A 23,816-nucleotide genomic window follows, 5' to 3' on the forward strand; every position below is an offset into this window, starting at 1 on the left:
GGTCAATGCATCATCAATTCAAGACTCTTTCATGCAGATCAACCACAGTTATTATCCACTTGGTCAAACCCCGCGGATGCGCGGACGGAATTCGCGTCATTAGATATGCCCGAGCGATCAATAAAACGGAAAGTCCGCGGAACATTGTACGCAATGCGACACGAAGCCCCCATCTGCAGTGGATGTCGCAGGTTTCGAGTCAGGAATTTGATATCTAGGGTCTGCGATAGGGTAAACCTGACGCGTGGGGACGTAGGCGGCGCTGGTCAGTGGCTTCATTGTTGCATTGTGATGGGGATCAACGTCCTAATGTGGCCGTGCATTATCAATGTGCAGTTTCCGTTTATGGAGGGAGTTAATGCTTTAAAGAGCTGAAGTCCCACCATCGAAACATCAGATCATTCACAAACCCCACGCACTCAGGCTTTTGCACTATACGGCAACGCCAACATGGCTGTCCTTCACTCTGATCTGGTGTCTAGTTTGACACTCAGCGGTAGTTTAGCAATTTTCGCTTCAGCACTGATTCTCTATACAACAATCCGCACTATCTACAATGTCTTCTTCCACCCCCTCTCTAAAGTCCCAGGCCCAAAGCTCTACGCCGTAACTCAACTCCCGTATCTGTGGAACATAACTCGAGGCCAATGGATGTATCGCCTCATGGACCTGCACGACCAATACGGCCCTGTCGTCCGATACGCTCCCAACGACGTCTCTTTCATCACCGCCGACGCCTACAAGAATATCTACGGCCACAAGACAGCCGGTGCAAAGATCTTTGAGAAGGATCTTCGCGCTTACCGACAGAAACGTCCTGCTCCGAATCTGATCACCTCGAACCATGAAGATCATAAGCGTCAGCGAAAGCTTCTCTCGCATGCTTTTTCGCAAAAGGCCCTTCGTGGCCAGGAGGGTCTTATCAATCATTACGTCAACCTTTTCATCGAACGCCTGACCCAAAAGGCTCAACAGGGTGAGGCTGTTAATATGGTCCAATGGTATAACTTTGCTACATTTGATCTCATCGGCCATCTCGCTCTCGGTCAACCATTCGGGTGTCTCGAAAGCGGAAACTACCACCCTTGGGTTCGCAGAATATTTCATACGATGAAGAGCGTCAGCTTCTCCCAAGCTCTAGTCCGTCTCGGTCTCAGAGACTACATCCCTATGTTGACACCCAGGAGATTGCAGAAGGCTTCCGACGAGCATTGGCAATTTACTGAGCATGCGGCTGGTGCGCGCATTGATGCCAAGGACACCAACAGCCAGGACTTCATGTCGTATATCCTGCGATATAACGATGAGCGTGGAATGTCCAGGCCTGAGATTCTTGAGAATTCCAGCTTGCTTATCATTGCTGGTAGTGAGACGACTGCTACGTTGCTCAGTGGTGCCACTTATTTTCTTTTGACTAACCCTGACAAGTATGACAAACTTGTCAAGGAGATCCGCTCTACTTTTGCTTCGGAGGATGAGATTACGGCTAATGCTGTTGATCATTTGAAGTATTTACTCGCGGTTTTGTCTGAGACCTTCCGAATGTGTAAGTCATATTTTACTATCCGTATGCAGGTGGTTGTTGAGATCTTGTGCTGACGTGAGAACCTTAGATCCACCTGTTGCCGCCGGCCTTCCCCGTCTTACACCTGCAGGAGGCGAATTCATGGAAGGTTACTTTATCCCAGAAAAGGTGAGTAATTTCAGAGCTGTCTTACTTCCAACGCCTTATAACTCTTGACTTAGACTTCTGTTTCTGTCCCTCAATTGCCCGCCTACAAATCATCTCAAAACTTCCGAAACCCCGAGCAATTCGTTCCCGAGCGTTGGATGGATGATCCTCTGTATGCCAATGACTCTCGAGCCGTGGTCCAGCCCTTCTCTATGGGACCTCGCGACTGTATCGGCAAGAAGTAAGTTCAGTTACTAGATTGTAAGGAAGAAAAGCTAACATGGAATCACAGCCTGGCTTACGTCGAAATGCGACTCTTGTTGACGCGCCTACTTTGGAAGTTTGACCTTGAGTTGATGCCTGAGAGTAGGGATTGGTATGACCAGAACATTTACATTATCTGGGAGAAGAAGGAACTCAACATCAAGTTGACAGAGGTTGTTCGGGAGAAGTAGTGGCGGCATTGATTATTGACTATGGGCGGACTGGACTTCTGGTACTTAGTCGCCGGAATGGATTAGACCCAGGAGTGGACAACAAAGTTGTACAATTTCATTACTTTATATAGACTATCATATCATCATCTTCATCTCGTCATCCTTAAACCTAGCTGCTCTTAGGCGGTAAAGTCCTTGTGAGCCAATTCGTAAACAAATCCAGCAGTAACCTTGGCATGCTGCATAACATGGTCAAAGTCAACATACTCCATTGTGTCGTTAGGAGTGTGAATGTAAGGGTTGTGGTTTCCAAAGGGAGTCTCGAACAAAAACGACGAAGGGTAACCATTTCGGTGAGCAGAAGCATGGTCAGAGCAAGCATAGCCACAAGTAGACTCCTCGTAAGAAATATCAGCGTACTCATCGATGAGAAGCTTAAGGAAGTCATTCTGAGCAGCGTTTGTGAAATCGGTGACAAGACCGAATCGCTCGATGCCATCGCGACCCTTGTAGCCGACCATATCCTGGTTCAGCATAGCCTCGACTTGAATGCCGAGACGGGAGTAGCTGTTGAAAATGTCCTGAGAACCGAGAAGACCGGTCTCTTCGGCAGAGTACCAGTGGAACTCAACAGTGTTGAGGTGATCGCCCTTAACGATGCGCTCATCCTCGAGGAAGGCTCCAAGAAGGTTAAGAAGCATAATGGACGCGGAGCCATTATCATCAGCACCAGGTGCACGACCCGCACCGCGGTCATTAGAAATAACCGAATCAAGATGCGATCCAGTAACGACAGTCTTGAGACGAACCTTTCCAGGAATCGAAACGACGATTGAAGGCTGCGACCAAGCCTGATGCTGAATAAGACGGACTGAAGCAAGAGGATGCTTGCTCTTCTTGATGACCTTTTCAACTTCCTTGTGCAACCACTGCGCAGCCTCAACGCCGTAACGAGAGTTGAAGTAGCGGTTGTGGAAGGAGGAGAATTTCTTGAGTTGCTTCTCCATGGTCTTGGTCTTGACTTTGGTGATCATCTTTGCGACGTTGGACTGGTGGGAGAGCTTGGTGGGGTAGGAGGGGGTGAGGGCCATGAGGCTGGATGCTGGGCTGTGATCCTTCCATTCTGTGATGTCGAAGAAGTGGATGTGGTCCTGGGTTTGTTAGTGGTGGTAAGGGATGGGAGGTGGGAAGCTTACGTCGATCATCTGGAACTTCTCGTCCTCAGTAACCTCGACGGTCTCACCGGCGGCGGTTTCGAGGGTGAAGAGCTTCTCAGCGCGCTTCTCTGAGGGGGCGGTAGCGGTAGCTGTGGCGGCGAGAGCCGCCATGAGAGGGACTGAGTAACGCATGGTGGAGGATGATGAGATGAGATGAGGAGATCTCCAGTAACAGAGGGTCGAAGGATGATCACTTTATATACCCATCACATCATGCGGGGATCCTCGCTTATCAAAAGTTCAATTGACCGACCACTATCACATTTACTGCCATGCATCCGGTGGTTGGTTAGACCGCTCTTACGGGTCAATTGAGAGGCCATTTACAAGGTCACTTGGGAGGCGATTCGTCTGGCTTATTGAGTGCCAAGTCAGCCTACTCCACATCAGGAAGCTGAAGAGGCAATTGGGATGTAACCCAAGCCGGGGCTTGGATGAATTCTTGACAATCACTGGAGGATTTAGAGAAACATCAAGATAAACATGCTCGAAGTTGGTCAGCACTTGTTCCTAGGAACATGCAGGAACGCTGGGCGTTTACAGGTTCCCCGCGTGGTTGATGGTGTGGTGAGATGAAATTAGGGTCAAGTCAATTGGTCCATACAGAAAGCGGATGGGCTACGTACAACAACCAATGCCATTACAGTGAGTTCAATTCGAAGGATTCTCTACATGAATCCAGGATCCATTTGGATTCAACTATGATTTAAGCTTAATTGAAGCTGTTCCTTCGTTCCAAGAGAGGGGTAAGTAAGCTCGGCTCAAGGTAGCATCCTATCTGGGCAGGTCGGACGGTGATCCCCAGAAGAATTTCCATGATTGGAAGGTGGGAAAATACCGCCAATCCCGACGAACCTGATATGCATTAGACAGTTCTTTGCCAAGATATAAACAACATCACTAGCAGAGTTCGTATCAAAAGAACCTCTCTCCCTTGCATCCCCAGAGATATTAGTTCCCTCTTGGCTTGTTGTACTTTATGGTAATATTTTATCACAGGACGTTATTCTAGCCATCACCAGTCAAGCGGTGCCAAGCATAAAAGGTTCAAATGCAGTGAGACAAAATTATCATAAACATATTTATTCATAGCATACTTCCACCAGGAAAGCATTCTCATCTATCTATCTATACAATCCACCAGCTCATCCCATATTATCCATCATCTGATCAATCGCTTAGTGGCGGAAGATCTCCATGCGCTTCTTGAGGCGGAAAGCAATAGCACGCTTGCGAGCAGAAGCAGACTGGGTGAAAGCACCAGAGCCACCGAAAGGTCCAGCAGCAGCACTGTTGCGAACACGGACGATGCAGACATTGTCGGCTCCTCCAACAGATCCCTCGCAGGTCATACCCTGAGGCATCTTGACAGTAAGAGGGAAGTCAGTGTTGGTAGCGAGAGAAAGGCCACCAAAACCGACACCGGGAACATCTTGGACGACTTCGGCGGACTGGAAGGCGGCGGGGTCGGTGCCGCCGGATGTGGCGTCGATGTCAGCTGTCATTGGGCCAGCACCGTCCTGGTTGATCTGTCGGTAGGTCATGGTGATTTCACCGTTGTTGGAACAAGTGGGAAGACCATTGGTAGCTCCATCACCAGCAGTAGCAGCAACACTAGCCTCCTGGGGCTTATCGGCCTTCTCACCACCAGCACCGCCTCCAAGACCACCACCAAGTCCTCCGAGAAGGCCACCAAGGAGACCACCTCGCTGACGCTTCTGCTTGTTGTTGTTTCTGTTGTTGCGGCCACCCTGAAGGCCGGAAATATCATCCTCGACACCAACACTGGCGTCAGAACCATTGTTTGTGGGAACATTGTTGGCACCGCTACCGCCCATGAAGTTGGCGATCATGACGGAGGCGTCAACAGGACCGTTACCCTGGGTCCTGCCGAGGGCGCTGGCTCGGTCGGTTCCGAGCTCACGGTCACGAATGATGGCGGTGTCGGCCTGGGAGCCGCAGCCGTTGCTGGAGCAGTCACGAGGAGTGCCATCAGCGACTGTGAAGAGTTAGTATTGATATTGTTTGGAAGGTGAAGGTGGACTTACTGGTGAGACCGGGCATGGAGACACCGTTGGCTCCTTCGACGGAGACGACTACTCCGTGAGCAGAAGCGGTGGCGATGAAAGCGGGGATGAGAGCGTAGAAATGCATTTTGAATATGTTTTTTTGAGTAAAGAGTAAAAGAGAATTGGGTATCTTAGTGAGAGTAGGTAGATAGGAAAGAAGTTAGAGAAGGTAGGAAAGATTAAAGTTGTTGAGTATTGAAATAGGCCACCAGGGCTGAGAATGTAAGAGATAGAAGAGATGAGAGAAGACTGTTGATTGTTGGTTGATGAGAAGTTATCCAGACAGAGAATCAAGAGTCTTATATAGACTTTTGGATTGAGGTGTCTTGGTCGTTTATCGCCCTATGATACTGTCGCTCAGCCTTTCAAACACCTTGACCTCTCAAACATCTTGGCCAACAGTACCACAGCGCACAGATTCTGTTTCTGTTTCTTAACCTGCGACATCATAGCCACCTCTTTTTTTCTGTATCTACGTTTGGAGTTTCTCAGTTCGCAAGTTTGAAGTTTCTCGATGCCCCATGTTGTGGAGTTTCACGTTTCGCTCAGACCACCTAACCCGCTGTGGATCTCACGACTCTCGGATCCGAAACACAGACTCTAACATGCTTGGCTAATTTATCTGTTGCGATTGGATCGTCAGATCTGCAGAGAAACAGCTGTGGCTGTGCATTTGCGAGGTGCTGTCAGTTTTTGGTAGGCTTCTCGTTGGGGTTGTATTGGGCTGTGTGATCGACGTATAGCCTCTTGTTTTTCGGTATTCCCGTTGATTATTGGTATTTTTAGTGTTGAAACTCAATTCAACATCTTGGCGAAGGCGCATTTGAAGCTGTTATGTCACTGGACTTGGCGACGCTGTATTGACAGTGACACTATCACCAAGCCATAGTCTATGTCAACATAGAGACCAATTCTGCGTTACATCTATTCTACGTATCTGTCATACCTGCTATGCCCGACTGCCTATCAATAGAATTGACAGTCAAAAACAATGCAAGCAGTTCTTCTTCCCAATTGGAATTATCCTTATCAGCTATTTGCCCTTGATGGTTGATCTGTCTGGATTCCAAACCGAGATCCACTGTTTGTGGTTCTCTGATAAGCTGCGATACGCGATAGGTTGGGTTCACAGGCAGTGCCCAGCGTTTCGCGACAGTCCCCGACAAAACATATTCTATTTCCGCACGATGAAGAAAAAAACGCTTAAACCCCAGTTTAACATCTCTCGGATCACAACGTTACCGAAGACCCCAGTTCCCCCATCTCGGCGCTTACCGGTCGATCTTACAACCCTCGCTTCAGCCGTCTGTACTGAAACCTTGAGCTAGAGCCCCGTTTCACAAACTCCAAATCCAACCTCGGTAATTACAAAGAGAACGTGATAAAAAGAAACTTTAAAATCCCAATCACCTTTAGCGACTGTTTAGTTTTGTCTTAAATTCTGTGATAGTGCGTTCGGGATTTGTCATAGCGCGCATAGCGCACATAGCGCCATGTTTGAAGGCTGCGACATGGAACCTCCTTGTCGCTTCAGAGATCTGACAGGCAGGGGGTCTTGATTGTTTCATGGTGTCACCGCCGAGGTTTTCTTATCACATGTCTGATAATGTCAAGGAAGAAGCGAATGCGAGAGATGCGACTGGATCTTCAGATATGATCCACACAGGGGATTGTCTTCTGGAAGGGTACTGTAGCATCGCAAAGTTGCTTCTGGCGGTTAAGATTATTATCCTAATTGTGATAATTGAGAATTGATATGATGGATGATACATCAAGGGTTTAGAAGTGAAGAAATCCAATTGCAAGCTAAAACAATAGTTTATTCGATAATCTTGTAGTTTTGAGTAACTTTACCGAGGGGTTTTCTTAACAGCAGTATTATAGTTTACACTTTGAGTATGAACTTCTCGCCACTTGCGCCAGCCTTCAGAGTATCAAGCATCTTCTGTGCTGCTCCCAGGCCACCTTCAATAACATGAGGTCGCGGGGCGACTTTAAGAGTCCCATTTTGCAGGTTCTCGTGTAGCCATCCTTCGAAGAGCCACTTTGCAATATGGGGATAGTCTTCGGTGAATCGCGAACAGTCTGTGTGATGGACTTGAACTGCACTAGGTAAGGTCTTGTCGGCTGGGAATGGGAATAGCGTGCTGAGCTTAATTCCTTGGGAAGAGTCGACTGTGTTGAGTATTTCCGCGATGGAATCAAACGAAGACCCCTCAGATCGAGCATCAAGGACAGCATGGATCTTTAATCCCGCGGTTTGGACAGCTTGCTTCAGCTTCTGCGAGATTTCGGGGTCGCGATAATCCCAAGCCTCTGCTGCACCAAGGCTTTTCAGCCAGTCGTGATGCTTCGGACTTGCAGCGACAAAGACAGACCATCCCATCGAATGCGCTATCTGGAGTGCCGAAATCCCTGTTGATGAAGCACCGCTCCAAATAAATATAGCACCACGTTCCTCGTCGCGTATCTTCCGCATCGGTAGCCCCATACTATCAAAAAGCGCAATAGACGCAGTGATCATACCGACCGGAAACACAACACCGTCCTCAAATGCAACATTATCAGGTAGGTGAGAAGTCGCAACCTCATCCATGATAGTATACTTCTGGAACGCTGCCTTGTCGCTATTTGGGTAGATTACTCCAGTGGCAAAGCCCGTGACGCGATCACCTGGCTTGAAGCGTGTGACCCCAGGTCCAACTGAGATAACGGTGCCGGCGAGTTCGCTGCCGAGTACGCCTGGGAATTGTTCGATCAAGACTCCAAAGCTTTGGACTTTCCAGTCTGAGGGGTTGGCGGCGATGACTTCATTTCGTACAAGGAGTTCACCATGGCCAGGTGAGGGGATAGGACGTTCACCGAGAGTAAGAACACCTTGCTTGGTTGGGAGCAAGGAAGCGGTGTTTGGCTCAGAGACGCTATTCATGATGTCTTGGGGATATTTGAGGTAATCGATGTGACGTTAATTGAGAATAGAGATATGCATGCGACATCTCTGAATCTCATGGCGGCGACCATGAATATGTATTCCACTCTATACGATTACGAATGCAATACGTAGTTTTCAATCAACTCCGCCGGTGCATCTCAACCGTCATGACTCCTCGCAGATACTTGCCTGCAGATATTATAAATCAAGCTATGAAGTTTAACCTAGTTAACGCGACTGCGACATAAACGCGTCTGATTGGCTTGTGTAGTGGTTGCATGTCAGCAATTGTTGATAGAAGGATTCAAAACTGAATGCAGGTACGGTACTCCGTAGTCGGCTGACTCTCATCAGGATGTATTCTGTTGAAAGGCAAGGTTAGAGTAACAATAATGAGGTCATCTCACAAACTACTTGTGGTAGGTAAGTTATCGCGACGCGTTTTGACACGCGAGAATTAAAAATAGAAGCATCTTCGTGGGTGGTTGAGGAGAGAGAGTCGGGGGAATTTAAAGCCGACTGAGCTCTTGTGATTGGGTCATAAAGGTGGATCGCTTCAGATGAGCTTGTGACGTCAGTGAGACTTTTTAAATCTTCCAATGAACAGAGGTAGAAGACGATTACATGTAGCATTATGTGCTGAAGTTGGAGGTATATTGCATAGTAATTTAATTCTAGAGACTGGCGTGAATCATTGAAGTTGTCTGAGGCTTATCTGTCGTTGATTTAGTTGAACTGGTAGTTTCGCATTTTAGCACCTAATCTTCTATACACAGCATGTTGTATTCTTTACCAATGTGCAACGAATTCTAGCTATGAAACTTCAAGACTAACTCTGCTTTAATCTCAGCAAGAGAGAGACTGTTTCTAAGACAGTTTAATTGCTTACTTTCATCTTGTAATTATAGAGGGCTATCCTCTCATAAATCTTCATTTAAATGTCAATTTCTTACCCTGCAGTGTGAACGCAGACTCGATGAGTCATGAAAGTCGAGGCCTAGCGCATCTACGAGTCAAGCGCTCGTGCATCCATGCCGGGTCACGGATCTCACCTGTTCGCGAGACAGCCCAATCAAAGCTCACGGACACTGAGACAAGCAAGCGAGTATGTCAACCAATAGGTACCCAGAATCAAACCCCGCCTTGTCGCAAAGCATCGGATTTCTTCCGCCAGAGTATCATAAGCACAGACCCTGCATAGCATAAAACACCAACTGCCTCCAAGCCAAGCCTGAGCGCACTGGTCATACCAGCCTCCCAAGATCAGAACATCATGAATTTCTACCCACCACCACCCGTCATCAAAGCAAACGTCTGGCTTCGCATCCCAGAAGATAAGAGATGTATCGGTCAAGAATCAGAATGGCGCGGAGGCTTCGCGGGTTCATTCAAGCATATTTTCCTTGAAGGGCCTGTCTTTGATAGTGCTGGGAATTTGTATATTGTTGATATTCCTTATGGTCGCATTTTGAGGATTGATAAGGATAAGAATGTTGAGGTTGCCGTTTCTTGGGATGGTGAACCAAATGGGATCGTTGGAACCAAGGATGGGGATTTGTTAGTGGCAGACTACAAGCAGGTAATTATTGCTTCTTGTGATGTTATGAACTTGACTAATATGTGTAGGGAATTCTGTTGTTCAATCCCGAAACTGGAAAGATAGGTCCTCATCTCACAAGAAAAAATCTCGAGAGATTCAAGGGCCCAAATGATCTCATCGTCGACTCCAAAGGAAATCTGTACTTTACAGACCAAGGTCAAACCGGCATGACAGACCCAACAGGACGAGTCTACCGTTTATCACCAGACGGAAGACTCGATACTCTCCTCGACAACGGCCCTTCACCCAATGGTCTCGTCCTCTCCCGCGACGAACGCTTCCTCTACGTCGCCATGACCCGCGCAAACCAAGTCTGGCGTCTCCCCCTCCACGCCGACGGGACAACATCCAAAGCAGGAGTGTTTTTCCAATCTTTCGGCAACGCAGGCCCTGATGGTCTATGTCTTGATGAAGAAGGGAACTTGTTTATCTGTCATCCTAGTCTTGGATCCGTGTTTGTGGTTGATACACATGGTGTGCCCAAGGCGAGGATTGTAAGTGGTTCTGAGGGGATTAATTTTACGAACTGTTGTTTTGGTGGGGAGGAGCATAAGACGTTGTATATTACGGATAGTTTGGAGGGGAATGTTCAGACTGTTGAGTGGCATTGTCGAGGGGCGGTAGCTGCGCCGACGCTGAAACAGCAGAAGGCTGAAGCATAAGTTAGTCAAATCTAAGTTAAGATTATTCTGTCAAGGCTCAAGTGAAATTAATTATTTGTTATTGTGAGATTGCCTGGCTTTGTGTAGGAAATGTAGGTAGGCTTCATAACCCAAGCACAATAGAACTCATGCTCGTCTTGCCAGAGCTTCGCGTCGCGTACGGCTACGGTCTACCAAAGACCCAGAGTAGGTATCTTCAAACACGCAGTGACATACACAGCACAGGCCACAAATCAATCTAGTGCCATTTCGGCCATTCCCCAAGGCATCTGACGGCATTGTTCTAAGCTAACCGTCTTGACTGCCGAACAGCCAAGACATCTCCGACTGCACTGTCATGAACAACATCCACATTCTCCTCACAGCAATAAACAGATGGCCAACATCTCCGGATACCGGCATGAAATGCGTGTCTGTATATCCTATTATGGTTACAACTGCGTGATTCACCGAACATCATCCAACGGGGTTTTTCCCAAGGTCATCTTCCCCATCAGTGCGCCCTCGCTTCACGGATTGTAACACCCTTCTTGACTCGTCACCCTCACGATATGGGTCCGGGCTTTCATCACGAGGGGAAATACGCGGGAAACCCCTCAAAGGTGGCACCTGGAATTCGTCCGACAGCACTAGGAAATACCCCGATGGCAGCCGTTTTGACTCCACGCTAGACCGGGGCTCCACCTAGCGAACCTGGGGAACTCGGGGAACAACAGAGATTATCGGCTATCCCCGCCTTTTTCTTTCCTGCAAAGGTCAAGATTTTCTCCACGTCCTTGGCAAGGTTCTTGTTGGAGAGACAGACGGAAATAATCCAAGGGGCCCTTGGGATACGATATATTGCTGCTTCGTCTCCTTGGCAATTTTATTTCTCCAGGCTCAAGATCTCTTGTTTCGAGCATCAATCTTCTTGTTTTTCTCAGTGGCAAGGCTTCATCTTCAATATGGCGAGACCAAATATGATCAAGGCCACAAGAAGGGCCATCAAGGATAGTCCCAAGGAAATCTTCAACTGGTATCTCCTAGCATGTACCTGCATCTGGAGTTTCTCAGGTGTAGCCAAGGGTTTCGATGAAGGTATACACACTCTCACCCTTAACCCATTACTCTCACACATAAGCTAACATATCTAGGCAACATCGCATCCCTCGTCATCATGGAAATCTCCAAAGAACGCTTCGGAATCGATAACCAAACCGACCACGAATATGCCAATACAAAAGGCTGGATTGTCGCCATCGCTACAGCCGGTGCAGTCTTTGGCTGTCTGGGTTGTGTGTGGTTGACGCAACGACTTGGTCGAACAAGGACGTTTCAGTTCTTTACTGTCGTCTACATGGCTGGCATCTTTGGTCAGACATTTAGTAATGGTAACCTGGGAGTGCTATATGCTACTCGTGTTATTTCGGGTATTGGTATTGGTGCTACCACTGTCTTGCCTTCAGTCTACATTGCAGAGGTAAGTCCCTGCTATAGTATACAACAGTATCCGTACTAACTGACGGGCATTAGATCTCTCCCCAGCCTATTCGTGGTCTCTTGACTCTCCAATACACCTGCTGCCAACAACTCGGCGTCGTCTTCGGCTTCTTCTTCAACTACGGCGTAACAAAATACCACGCCGGCACAAACCTCCAATGGCAACTCCCCACAGCCCTTCAACTCATCCCCGCCCTAATCTGGGGCGTCGGCACCTTCTTCACCCCCGAGACCCCCCGCTTCCTGCTCAGCCAGAACAAAAACACCGAAGCTCTCGCAGTCCTATCTCGCTTTAGAGGTCTTCCCGAGGATCATCCTTACGTCCAGGCTGAGTTCCAGGGTATTGAGGCACAACTTAATCATGAGATTGAGATTGTGGCTGGTGCTAATACTTGGGATCTTATCAAGGAGACCTTTGCGGATATTAGTAACCGTAGGAGATTTACTCTTATGTTTGCTTGTCATGTTTTTGGGCAGTGGTCTGGTGCCAATGCTATTACGCAGTACAGTCCTACTATCTTTGGATATCTTGGTATTGAGGGTACTGAGGCTCGTTTCCTTGCGACTGGCTGCTACGCCATTCTCAAGTTTGTCTCGGTTCTTATCTTCTCCGTCTTTGTCATTGACTTTATCGGTCGTCGTCGATCTCTCATGACTGGTATCACGATACAGGTCTTCACTCTGGCTTTCGTCGGTGCCTACCTGAAGGTCACAAACGGTTGGACAACTGAGGAAATCGAGGCCAGTTCTTCTGCTATGGGCGCTAGTCGCGCTGCCATCGCAGCTATTTACGTCCATGCCATCGGCTGGTCCATCGGCTGGTTCTCCATTCCTTACCTCGTATCCGCCGAGGTCTTCCCCATCCGAATCCGCTCCATCAACGTTTCCATACTCATGGCTGTCCATTGGGCTATGTACTTTGGCTGCTCACGTGCCATGCCTTCTCTTCTGGCTGCCACTGAGCGATACGGTGCTTTCATGTTCTTCCTCAGCATTTGTACTTGCTCACTGGTCTACGTTTACTTTGCCATGCCTGAGACTTCTGGTCGATCTCTGGAGAGCATGGATAAGTTGTTTGAGAGGCCTTGGTACACTGTGCATAAGATTGCTTATCCTACTGCTGATGACTTGAAGCCTGCCGCTCGGGAGATTATTGAGCCGGAGATGAAGGACCAGGAGTCGGTTGTTTCTAAACATGTTGAGAACCGCTACTAGAGGGACAATTAGTTGTATGATGGATTAAATAAGAGGATAGTTATGAATTAAGTTAGTATCATGACAGTTTAGCAGGCCAATGTATATCATCTGAAGAACTTAGCTGAAACTCCTGTCACTCTGAACCATCTTACCAATATTGAAGACCGTGACTGCTAAGACGCAGGTGAAGAAATAAGTCGATTACCTTATGCTAAGCTGGGCCAGTGTGTATTCTGTTGCCCTAACTCCAGTCTGGTCTCACTCTAGTCTCTTTTCAGAGCAACAAGCTTTTCACAACTTGCGGGGTTAAACACGTGATAGCTTCATGACCCACGTCATGTCTGTTGGAGAATACATAACTAACCATCTCCCCAGATTCCCGTTATCTGACCGGAATTTCTCCAGCCAATCACAAACACCAAAATGAGTCCTCCAGTATCTTCACGTCTACCGAGACTACCAGCTTGCCAAGCCTGTGCACAAAGGAAGACAAAGGTTGCTCCAGCATTATTCTCATGATTATTCAGTGGGGCTGATTGATGTAGTGCGATAATAACAGGCCGAGTTGTTCACCATGTGAGAGAAATGGTCTTGAATGTCTTGTCATAAATACGGATGCAGATGGAAATGGTCAACTGTCACGAGCGTAAGAATCCACATCTATTCTGGTAAGAGTGCGCTAATGAATTAGAATGATCGATGAGTTGGAGAAGAAAGAGCAGGCTTTATCTCAAAGACTGGCGGAATTAGAAGTTAGCGCAGCGCATGATCCTAGTACTGTGGATACAACGAGCCCAGATGATCGACATACGAGGTCTATAGCAGCTTCTTCACCTGCGACAAGAGAAGGGGCCAGTATAAGGTATGCTTATGAGTGTCTTTGGCTATGTGATATTGACTCATTCATTTAGTTTCATCGCGCATTTATTCGCTGATGCAAATTGGAGAAAATCTCATGCGACTTTGCTGAGAACACTAGCGGATGCTCCGGGTGCTGGTGAAGTCTCCATAGCGCCTTGTTCATTGCCCTCGGCGGCCGAGACGCAGATGCTTTTCGAGAAATAGTTAGTCTTACAACCAACTCTGGCGTTATCATTGCTGATAGGGTACAGTCTGAGCTGGGCACATATACAAAACCCATTCCTTCTTCGTCGAAGTATCTGGGCTCTTCACCACCGGCTGTTCAGGAATCCGAACACCTCTGGTCAAGTAACAAATCACGATCTGTTCAGAGCTTTTATGATTTGTGCTATCGGAGCTGTACTTCCATATCGCAACAGATTGCATGATCGACATCCAGAAGCATACTATAATGCAGCGTTGCAATATCTCGGATCCGAGTTCTTGACCAGAGGATTAGACTCTGTGCAAGATCTATTGCTTATATGTCGATTTGGCATCTATCATCCTATCGGTATATCACACCACTCATCGCCACTGTCAGCTTCGCAACTCACACTTTATAGGCACATCCATATGGGACGTAGTTCGACTCTGCGGTCGTCTCTGCATAGAACTAGGTCTCCACTCCAACCCGAACATCCCCAACGACCTCCTCCAAACTCAACTCCGACGCAGAATATTCTGGCAATTCTACCTCATAGACCGCTACAGCTCCACAACACTCGACCGCCCCTTCTTAATCGACGATAACGACATCAGCACCGAATTCCCCGTCGAGGCAAGCGATGAAGAACTAGAAGCAGCGAATAGCCAAGTTCAAAGCCTTGATTCCTTCAAATTCAACCGCGAGCCGAATGTTCAGAATGAAATGACCGTGTTCTTTGTTTCTGTGAGATTGCGACAAATTTCGTCGCATATCCAGACCGAATTTTCGAAACTGAGGAGAAAGATCGTGGAATCGTCGCCGAAATATTATCTGGCGGGCCATGTACACGTTGTTATGACCAAGCTCCTGAATGAACTACAGGAGTGGCGTAACAGTACGCCTATTATCCAGGAGCCGAGTTGTCTTTATGAGATGCAAGAATGGTATGATCATCTCGCAGCTCGAGAACGACTCTCAGTCTTAAGAAGAGCTATTGATCTTGTGCCAAAGGTCAACGGATCACCTCCGAAGGAAATACTTACCGTTTTCCTTCGATCTGCTCTGGAGGCGATTCATAGATATCATGTCCTTTGTCAGAAGAGTCCACAGATGATGACACACACGCGAAGTTACTTTCACATGCTCTTCACGGCGGGACTATCGGTAATGTACTGCACATCCGTGTCGAAGAAGATCTCGCCGGAAGATTTGAGGGCGTCGTATGAAGGGTTACTCCGCTGTCAAGACCTATTGAACAGTGTCACAAAACAACTTCCTGATGCAAATAACTATGTCCAAGTCTTCCAGGCTCTTCTTAGGGATGTATCTCAGAGGCTATGGCCAAATGCTAGGGAGCCGCCAATGAGCCTCCCAGCAGACGCATCAATCACTATTCCGAACGAACTTGGAAATTTTACGGAGGGCGACTTCCCTCAAAATTTGGTCTCGGGACCTCTACCTGCTGACATGGGCGATTTTACAGCGAACAGTCAATTCTTTGAACAAGGTCTCAACCGTCCTGAAATGCTGGGCCCTGTGAATCAATTCGATTCAATGCCAGCCGAGAACGACATCGGCTCGGAGTATCAAGATGGAACGGGTATTAACTGGGCATTGCTGAACTACGATTCACTCTGGAACATGGAATCTGCGTTAGGCCATTATGTCTACGGCGATACTAGTAATCCTGGTGTATGGGAAGGCTTCGAGTTTTAGAACGGAATATCAATTTGTTGCTTATAATTAAAAGTCTATCTTCCTAGTTGCTCAACGCAAACTCTAACAAATACCTCGCAGCTGCCATACCAGTCTGCATCTGTGTTTCGCCAGTAGCAGCTCCAATATGCGGCGTACTAACAACACCGCTCTCCCAAAGAGAATGGTACTTCTCGTAACTAGGTGGTTCCTCCTCATGACAATCCAGGCCAGCACCCCAGATAAGACCCTCATCCAGAGCGCGCTGCAGCTGAGATTCATTGACAATACCGCCCCTCGCCGTATTGATGATGATGGCTGTCTTCTTCATGCGCTTCATCTCCTCATAGCCGATGAGGTTCCTTGTCTCGGGTGTGAGAGGCATGTGAACAGTGATGACATCTGATGCTTCTAGGACTTCTGCAACAGAAGATGCGCGGGTGTGGGGGATTTCTGCCCAGGCGTCGGCTGGGAGGAAGGGATCGTATGCGATGACATCTGCTTCGAATGCGCCACGGAAGATCTTGGCGACACACTTGCCAATGTTACCCATACCCAGAATACCGATAGTCTTCTGGTGTAGAATCAAGCCAGAGCACTTCTCTTTAGGCACAAGAATACCGGAAGATTGCTTAGCGACGATAGAACCGACTTGACGAGCAGAAGAAGTGGCTAGAGTCAAAACAAGCTCAGCGACTGCACGAGCGTTGACACCAGGGGTGTTAAAGATCTTGATTCCCCTCGCAGCACAAGCTTCAGCATCAATCTTATCGATACCGACGCCTTGCTTGCCGATAGCGATCAGGTTGGGACATGACTTAATGTCCGCTGCTGTCAGACGGGAGGATCTGACGAGGAGGTAGCGAGCTTCGCGCCATTGGCTGTGGCGAGGGTCATCTATTGTGACAGCGTCAAAGTTCTCTTTGGCGTAGGCAATGACATTGGGATGGAAGTTGTCCAACAGGTAGACTGTTGGCTTGTCTGATGAAGACACGAAAGTGTCTGGGGGAGTTGATGAGACGATGCCTGGAGCCATTGTGAAGGTGGAGATGTAAGTGTTTGAAGGTGATGGTTTGTGAGGGGTGAATATTGGAGTTGATGACTTGCATTTTTAAGTATCTCCTCTCTGCAGTAAATCGAGATGAGTCAATGATGACTCGGAATACCACCGATTATCCTCCGACAATTGATCGTCAATCCATATGATCCCGATTCCCGCGGGTAGGATGTGAGGGTAGCAGAAGAATTGCCCGTCGATAGCATAAGAGACGAAATAATTTGGTCAATTCTAGACCAGCATTTAGGCTACCTTATTCTGACAGCCTAAGTCTTAGAGGACAGCTACCTGCCTTGGGTAGCATCAATGCGACGGAGAATATCCGGTGGTGAAGGTCGGCCCCACTCCGAACCCCACGATCCCCTCGGCTCTGGGGTTCGGCTTTGATCCATCCCTCAATTTGGAGGCGATTGTCGGGGGAATTCAGATCGGACGTGGAGAAATGGACGGACGATAACGGTCTCTTAACTCTTCTCTGTTTATTTGAGTGTTTTGGAGCCCTATATTAATACCACGGAATCACCTTGCCAAATCCGTTTTTATCAACATCAACACCACAAACAATCACCAGATATCCCAACCACTACTACCTTTTTACTCTTATCCATCAGTCACAATGCCTCTCGCGCCAATCCCCCATAGTTTGAAGGAAAAGATGAGCCGTGACGAGGTGGCCTACACCATGTCCATCAAGCTCTGCAAGTCTATCGAGATTGTCGGTATGGCAAAGACAGCTGGTTTCGACGGGTAAGTTCCCATCTCCTCTACCCCAAACAAACAAAGCTAATTATCTCCAGACTCTTCATCGAAACAGAGCACAGCTCACTAGACCTTGAATCCACATCCCAACTCTGCGTCGCCGCTCTCTACGCAGGCATCTCCCCCATCGTCCGCGTCCCCAGCAAAGACCCCTGCTACGTCTCAAGAGTCCTCGACGGCGGCGCTCTAGGCGTCGTAGTCCCCCACATCCGCTCCGTCCAAGACGCCCAAGACGTCGTCAACGCAGCCAAATTCCAACCCATCGGCTTCCGCTCCTCCACCAACGGTCTTCCCCATCACCAATTCCGCTCTATCCCCGCAAAGCTCTCCAATCCCGTCACCAACGACGCTACTCTCGTCATCCCCATGATTGAGACGCTTGAGGCGTTGGAGCTTGTTGATGAGATTGCTGCTCTGCCTGGTGTGGACTCACTTCTTATTGGGACGAATGATCTTACTGCTGAGATGGGAATTCCTGGGGATTATGAGAACCCCCGCTTGACAGAGGCTTATGAGCGTACTCTTGCGGCTTGTAAGAAGCATGGCAAGTGGCTTGGTGTTGGAGGTCTCCATGCTAGACTTCATCTTGTGGAGAAGTTCTGCAAGATGGGTGCTAGATGGGTTATGGCTGCTACTGATGGCCCTCTTTTGATGGGTGCTGCTACTAAGCGAGGTGTTGAGATGGCAGCTCTTAACGAGTCTGTCAAGGCTGCTCAGACGAATGGTGCCCCTGCTAAGGCTGTCAACGGTACAAATGGACACACCACGAATGGGGCTACAAATGGAATCACTAATGGAGTGACAAATGGGGTTAGCAACGGTGTTCCAGTGGCGGCATAAACGCAATACCAGTAAATTAAATTGTTTAGCATAGAGTTCTCTCAAAATAGTTAATGTTCATCATGCCTGGTCCCTGTCAAGTGAGGAATAAAATTATCTGGGGCCCCAGTCTGTTACCCCACGAACTGCCTGCCGCTAACCTGTTCTTACCCCCACGTGACTCTATAGGAACAAGTCCGATTAAATCTGCATCATCCCCAGATTTCCCCTCGGACTCTCTCCGTCCTTTCCTATCAAGATCAGCCTTCCAACGTCCAACATGACAACAACTGATTGGCGTGACATTCCCCGCGTCTCAGACCCTGCACGGAGCCCTAGCCGACCTGTGCCGCTGCCGCTGCAGAAGAACGGCCGAGCACCCTTGGCCTGCGAACGGTGCTTCAAAAGGAAGCAAAAAGTAAGTCCGATGCTACACTTTCGGGCGACGGAAATAATTCGCCTAAATCATGGTCTAAACCGATCATGTTATTTCGTTCTTGTTTCTTGGCACGAGCTGTGATCTGCATGTTTGGCAATTGGCTGATAATCACAGTGTGACAGATTACGCCCTGCGTGTACATCTTGTGCCGATCTTGGCGTTGATTGCATAGCGAGATCGCAACAATTTGACTTCAACGCCGAAGACGCAGGTCTGACTCACGCTAGAGTCAACGGCTATGTTGAGTCACTACAACGTCGCGTCGCCGAGCTTGAACAAAAAGTCAAGATCGCTGAACAACAACATGTTCAATCTCGACGTTCCTTTGGTGCTACAGATGTCATCTCACCCATCACTGGTAAAAGACGTCGTTCTACTGAAGCATACATACCTGTCCATCCAAGCTCAGGTCCAGCTGTTCAAAATGGAGATGAGCAGTCAACCGTTGAAGATACCATGAGCGCCATCGGTCTGCTCTCCAACAAGGCTATGGCAGAGTCTCGAGCTAATACAAGCAATGAACCCCACAAGCTCGCGATAATTGAGTCTATTGCAGCAGCTTTAGCTGTCGATGGTCGTGATCCTTCCACAGCCTCAACTTCACACCACGTCTCTTTAGGCACAGACCAAACCATCCCATTCACACGGGATTTAACACTGCCCCACCTCCAACGCTTCCTCGACTGGAGTGTCTGGCTCCCCTACATAGACGAACGTCGTCTAATGGAACAATACGACACAGTGGTCGACTCCACCGACAAAGCCGCCCTCCCTCGCTTCAATGCATACATGGCCGTCGCGATTGGCATAAGCATGTCACCAGAAACAAGTCGCTTTTCAGCGCTAGCTACGAATCTCCATACTGCAGCTGTGAGGCTACTACCCACGATACTCCAATCACAGGAGCCGCTGGATACTTTGCATTGCATGCTTTTGCTAGCTGTTTTCTCCATGTTTAATCCGGCTGGTGGGTCGACGTGGCATCTTATGGGGTTTATTATGACGAATTGTATTGCTGCTGGGTTGCATAAGACTGTTATTCCGCAGGAGAGACTTGGTGTGGATAGTACTTACCGGGTTGAGTGGTTGTTTTGGAGCGTGTATCTAATGGATAGGTGGGTGTCGTTATTACCTCTCTAGATGTTCATGGCTAACTGTCTTAGGTCCTTGGCTTCTTCAATGGGTCGACCATTCAGCATCACAGACGATGATATCGCGGTCTCTGTAAGCCAATACACCGGACACTGTCCTAACACTACTAACAGCAGCTCGCCAGATCCCCGAACCTCCAGTAAACGACGACGAATCAGGCTTGCCAGCGCAAGTACGCAACAAACTCGCTCTAAGCCGTCATCTAATAGTCCACGCACAACTCATCTCCGATATTTGTGGAAGTGACAAGCCCAGCGCCCTATTCTCGTATAGCAATCTCTGTTTCTGGCGCGAATTCCCACCAACAAGCAATCCCGACTACTTGGACCAACTAGCGTGTCGGGCAATGATCCTAATCGTCAACCCACCATCCACCCTCGGAGATTCTCCAGAGATAAAGACCGACACCATAACATCCTGCAAGCGCTTAATCGAGACGCAGTACACTAAATCCAGAACAGTGTCATTCCTAGATGCATACAACATCCTGGCTGCGGCGGTAGCATATGTCTGTCTCTCACAACCGACCCAGCAGGGATTCGCGCAGACGTTTGAAGTAGTCAGCAAAGCATCTGTGTTACTAACACAATGCTCAACGCGCTTCTCGGGTCTAAGCATCTTCCAGCAATTCTTACTGTCGCTGTCCACAAAGATCATGGAAGGACAGGGTAGTCTTGAGGTACGTACGAGCCAAGATTTAAGCTTAACCGTGTAATTGACTGGGTTTAGCAATATCTGGACTTCATTCCGCCGGAGATCCCCACACATCTTCGGTCTTTTGTCCAGAACTATGCTTCTTCGGGACCTTGATTCTTGGTATGGCCCGTTTTCTCTCAGCATGCTTCGTCGGCCCCAGTCCGTCAAACAAGGTTTGATTGGGCGGATCTTGTCCGACGGGGGTAATCCGACACTAACACCCCGCAAACCAAAAGAAACTCCAGACTGGTAAACGCGGGGATGCGGGGGAGTCGGGAGAGAAGGACGGATGAGGGAGAGATCCGTTAGAGCACACTACTGTTACAACAGCATTACCTTGGCGATGGCAGGGTCACGGCTGTATAAAGACTGATGATCCTACCATCCTTTAACGTCTTCAGCAGGCTCTCCTTCTCAGTCAGCCCACTCCTATCATCCTCTCAATTATATCCTTTAACAATTCTTCAAGATGTCGGGCTCAGTTCGATCAAAACCCAACTCTCTCGACGCCAAACGAAATGTCGAGTACGAAGAGAACGCTCCTGAGCGCGATGAGGTTCTTGAGCGATATGATCTCATCAGGGACATGACTCCCGAGGAGCGAGCTGCTCTTGAGAAGAAACTTGTGCGAAAGCTCGATTGGAAGTTTCTTCCCATGGTTACTGCCATGTTGTTGATGAATTACCTCGACCGAATCAACGTTTCCAACGCCCGTCTTGCTGGTAAGTCTTACCTATCATTCGCCCAAACTCGACTAACATTGCTTTCTCTAGGTATGCAGGAAGATCTAGGCATGTCGGACGTCACCTGGTCACTCGGCATCTCCATGTTCTATGTCGGATACATCATTTCTCAAATCCCCGCCAACGTCATCATCGCCAAAGGAAGCCCTCGCGTCCTCCTCCCCGCTTGCATGATGGCCTGGTCCTGTGTGACAATCTGCATGCCCGCCGTAACAGCTGGGTGGGGTTTCTGCCTCTGCCGTTTCATCATTGGTTTCGTCGAAGGACCCTTTGTCCCTGCTGTCTCTCTAATGACCAGTTCGTGGTACACGAAGCACGAGTCACCCCTTAGAATGGGTGTCTGGCACGCCGGAAACACCATCTCGCAGGCTCTGTCTGGTCTTTTGGCTGCCGGCATCTTGACCAACATGGAGGGCGTGGCTGATTTGCGAGCCTGGAAGTGGTTCCTCCTCCTCGAGGGTGCTGTTAGTATCCTTGTGGCTGCTGTTAGCTTCTGGTTCATTCCCAACTTCCCTGACTCTACTGGAACATACTTCATTACCGAGGAGGAGGCTCAGATGGCTCAGTACCGACAGGCCGTCTCGGCTGGTGGTCTTTCTGAGGATGACACTGGTGGCGCCTGGGATGGCTTCTGGATGTGCATGAAGGACCCCTTCTCCCATCTATTCGCCGCTATCCACTTTGCCCTTATCATTGGACAGTCTTACAAAGATTTCTTCCCTTCGATCGTCGCTACACTTGGATTCTCTGGTACCACCACCTACCTTGTCCAGGCCCCTCCCCCAATCATCGCCTTCATTGTCACCATGTTCATCTCCTGGTCGTCCGGTAAACGTCTTGAGCACGGGTACCATATCATCGTCCCTATTCTGTTCACCATTGTCGGCTGTGCTGTAATGATCACAACTCTCAACGTTGGAGCTCGATACTTCTGCATGATTCTCCTTGTCGTCGGTCCTTTTGTCGGTCTCAACGTAAGTCACTCAGTCCACCAATCTCGACTACATTTACTAACTTTACTCCAACAGCTTCAAATCTCTTGGGAAACCACCGTCGTTCCTCGCCCCCGTACAAAACGTGCGGCCCTTATCGCATACGCCAACTGTGTCTCCTCCGTGTCTCACTGGTTCACTCCCTACTTCTTCCTTCGCAACCAGGAGCCCTACTATCAGACAGGTGGAGGTGCTATCATTGCCGGCTGTGGTCTCGTCGTCGTCTTTGTTTTGATCACGAAATGGTATGTCAACAAGAAGAACAAGCAGCTGCAGGAGGCTGAGGACGCTGCTGGTGAGCCCAAGGGATGGAGATTTGCTGGGTAAGCAGACCTTACTGCTTGGATGTGTGCTGCAAGGTGTCTGCACGCTGCAGCGGTGATAGAAATGTTAGAGTAACCTGATAACCGAATGAAGATACGTGATGAATAATTACTCATGAGCCTTTTTACTACTGAATATTTCTTATTTTGCTCTATCGTCTGTGATGTTCTTCCGTTTAGTGCATCGTTTACTTTGTCATAGATTTAGTATCTCATCATCATCAGATTGTCATCAATAGTCTTAGGAGCAATTTCTACTCTTTCTCTTGGTATAAGGCTCACGGGCCTCATGTCTTAAAATCATATGCAAAGAAACAGAGAGGAAAACGCGTCTTGATTCAAATAGAGAAGGTTCTACTTGCAGCGTCTTAACGACGATTCCATCGATGCTATTATCAGAGTAAGTATCGCAAGGTATATTGCTAGCAACCTTATTTCGATACCTGACCAGTTTATTTTTGCTTTGTAAACATCTGGATGGCTGGTCCTGGAAAGTTCGCGTTTTTTTCCCCCTTCTTCTTTTGCTGATTTATGTGTAGTCTTACCCAAAAGGCTGCTATCTAAAACAGGCTTTATTGACCCGGAGCTATGAGGTGTGAGTGATCATTTTCACCGGAGTCTGATTGGCTTCTATAGTACGAAGTTCAAAGACTTTTGCAAGCGACATACGATGTTGAATCAGACTTTCTCAACGGATGTCTTGCCACCGGAAGTCGGTCCGTGTCTATAACTTCGGTCCGACGTCGCCGAGATGTTCCGATGACGGCTCCGCTGAAGATTCAGAATAGAATGTTATTCCGGTGGGACAAGTTACCTAGGTGAGCAGGT

The 23,816-nt window shown here is 48.4% G+C and overlaps 11 protein-coding genes across 11 annotated transcripts; 7 read left to right on the forward strand and 4 right to left on the reverse strand.

Annotated features, from left to right (window-relative positions):
• The first annotated feature begins 306 nt into the window (after positions 1-306).
• On the forward strand, positions 307-2,257 carry B0J16DRAFT_146942 (cytochrome P450). The gene is made up of 4 exons (XM_046121983.1): positions 307-1,546; positions 1,614-1,693; positions 1,747-1,913; positions 1,965-2,257. Exons 1-4 carry the CDS (start codon positions 451-453, stop codon positions 2,125-2,127), a joined length of 1,506 nt encoding a protein of 501 aa, XP_045983842.1. The 5' UTR covers positions 307-450; the 3' UTR covers positions 2,128-2,257.
• Positions 2,258-2,288: 31 nt separating this feature from the next.
• Positions 2,289-3,458, reverse strand: B0J16DRAFT_400232 (uncharacterized protein; the record flags this gene model as incomplete). The annotated part of the gene is made up of 2 exons (XM_046132500.1): positions 2,289-3,260; positions 3,306-3,458. The coding sequence occupies 2 exons, from the start codon at positions 3,456-3,458 to the stop codon at positions 2,289-2,291; spliced, it is 1,125 nt and encodes a 374-aa protein (XP_045983843.1).
• Positions 3,459-4,504: 1,046 nt separating this feature from the next.
• On the reverse strand, positions 4,505-5,480 carry B0J16DRAFT_400233 (uncharacterized protein; the record flags this gene model as incomplete). Its single annotated transcript, XM_046132501.1, has 2 exons — positions 4,505-5,325; positions 5,375-5,480. 2 exons carry the CDS (start codon positions 5,478-5,480, stop codon positions 4,505-4,507), a joined length of 927 nt encoding a protein of 308 aa, XP_045983844.1.
• Positions 5,481-7,196: 1,716 nt separating this feature from the next.
• B0J16DRAFT_343362 (chaperonin 10-like protein) lies at positions 7,197-8,768 on the reverse strand. Its single transcript, XM_046128024.1, has one exon. It carries the CDS (start codon positions 8,322-8,324, stop codon positions 7,281-7,283), a length of 1,044 nt encoding a protein of 347 aa, XP_045983845.1. The 5' UTR covers positions 8,325-8,768; the 3' UTR covers positions 7,197-7,280.
• Positions 8,769-9,547: 779 nt separating this feature from the next.
• On the forward strand, positions 9,548-10,623 carry B0J16DRAFT_363200 (uncharacterized protein). The gene is made up of 2 exons (XM_046129852.1): positions 9,548-9,906; positions 9,954-10,623. The coding sequence occupies exons 1-2, from the start codon at positions 9,601-9,603 to the stop codon at positions 10,587-10,589; spliced, it is 942 nt and encodes a 313-aa protein (XP_045983846.1). The 5' UTR covers positions 9,548-9,600; the 3' UTR covers positions 10,590-10,623.
• Positions 10,624-11,533: 910 nt separating this feature from the next.
• Positions 11,534-13,469, forward strand: B0J16DRAFT_305906 (general substrate transporter; the record flags this gene model as incomplete). Its single annotated transcript, XM_046124765.1, has 3 exons — positions 11,534-11,666; positions 11,723-12,048; positions 12,102-13,469. The coding sequence occupies 3 exons, from the start codon at positions 11,534-11,536 to the stop codon at positions 13,281-13,283; spliced, it is 1,641 nt and encodes a 546-aa protein (XP_045983847.1). The 3' UTR covers positions 13,284-13,469.
• A 392-nt stretch (positions 13,470-13,861) lies between these two features.
• B0J16DRAFT_288187 (fungal-specific transcription factor domain-containing protein) lies at positions 13,862-16,048 on the forward strand. Its single transcript, XM_046124159.1, has 5 exons — positions 13,862-13,911; positions 13,957-14,127; positions 14,177-14,329; positions 14,378-14,679; positions 14,732-16,048. The coding sequence occupies exons 2-5, from the start codon at positions 13,958-13,960 to the stop codon at positions 16,027-16,029; spliced, it is 1,923 nt and encodes a 640-aa protein (XP_045983848.1). The 5' UTR covers positions 13,862-13,911; position 13,957; the 3' UTR covers positions 16,030-16,048.
• A 24-nt stretch (positions 16,049-16,072) lies between these two features.
• Positions 16,073-17,044, reverse strand: B0J16DRAFT_320963 (D-isomer specific 2-hydroxyacid dehydrogenase; the record flags this gene model as incomplete). Its single annotated transcript, XM_046125606.1, has 1 exon — positions 16,073-17,044. One exon carries the CDS (start codon positions 17,042-17,044, stop codon positions 16,073-16,075), a length of 972 nt encoding a protein of 323 aa, XP_045983849.1.
• A 637-nt stretch (positions 17,045-17,681) lies between these two features.
• On the forward strand, positions 17,682-18,676 carry B0J16DRAFT_305912 (Pyruvate/Phosphoenolpyruvate kinase-like domain-containing protein; the record flags this gene model as incomplete). The annotated part of the gene is made up of 2 exons (XM_046124766.1): positions 17,682-17,812; positions 17,863-18,676. 2 exons carry the CDS (start codon positions 17,682-17,684, stop codon positions 18,662-18,664), a joined length of 933 nt encoding a protein of 310 aa, XP_045983850.1. The 3' UTR covers positions 18,665-18,676.
• Positions 18,677-18,923: 247 nt separating this feature from the next.
• Positions 18,924-21,072, forward strand: B0J16DRAFT_305915 (fungal-specific transcription factor domain-containing protein; the record flags this gene model as incomplete). Its single annotated transcript, XM_046124767.1, has 5 exons — positions 18,924-19,061; positions 19,197-20,197; positions 20,246-20,306; positions 20,359-20,913; positions 20,964-21,072. 5 exons carry the CDS (start codon positions 18,924-18,926, stop codon positions 21,042-21,044), a joined length of 1,836 nt encoding a protein of 611 aa, XP_045983851.1. The 3' UTR covers positions 21,045-21,072.
• On the forward strand, positions 21,068-23,106 carry B0J16DRAFT_288196 (major facilitator superfamily domain-containing protein). Its single transcript, XM_046124160.1, has 3 exons — positions 21,068-21,652; positions 21,704-22,647; positions 22,702-23,106. The coding sequence occupies exons 1-3, from the start codon at positions 21,400-21,402 to the stop codon at positions 22,990-22,992; spliced, it is 1,488 nt and encodes a 495-aa protein (XP_045983852.1). The 5' UTR covers positions 21,068-21,399; the 3' UTR covers positions 22,993-23,106.
• The last annotated feature ends 710 nt before the right edge of the window (positions 23,107-23,816 follow it).

Source organism: Fusarium flagelliforme, assembly GCF_020744385.1.
Source record: "Fusarium flagelliforme strain FIESC 12 MPI-CAGE-AA-0113 chromosome Unknown B0J16scaffold_4, whole genome shotgun sequence".
NCBI lineage: Eukaryota > Fungi > Ascomycota > Sordariomycetes > Hypocreales > Nectriaceae > Fusarium > Fusarium flagelliforme.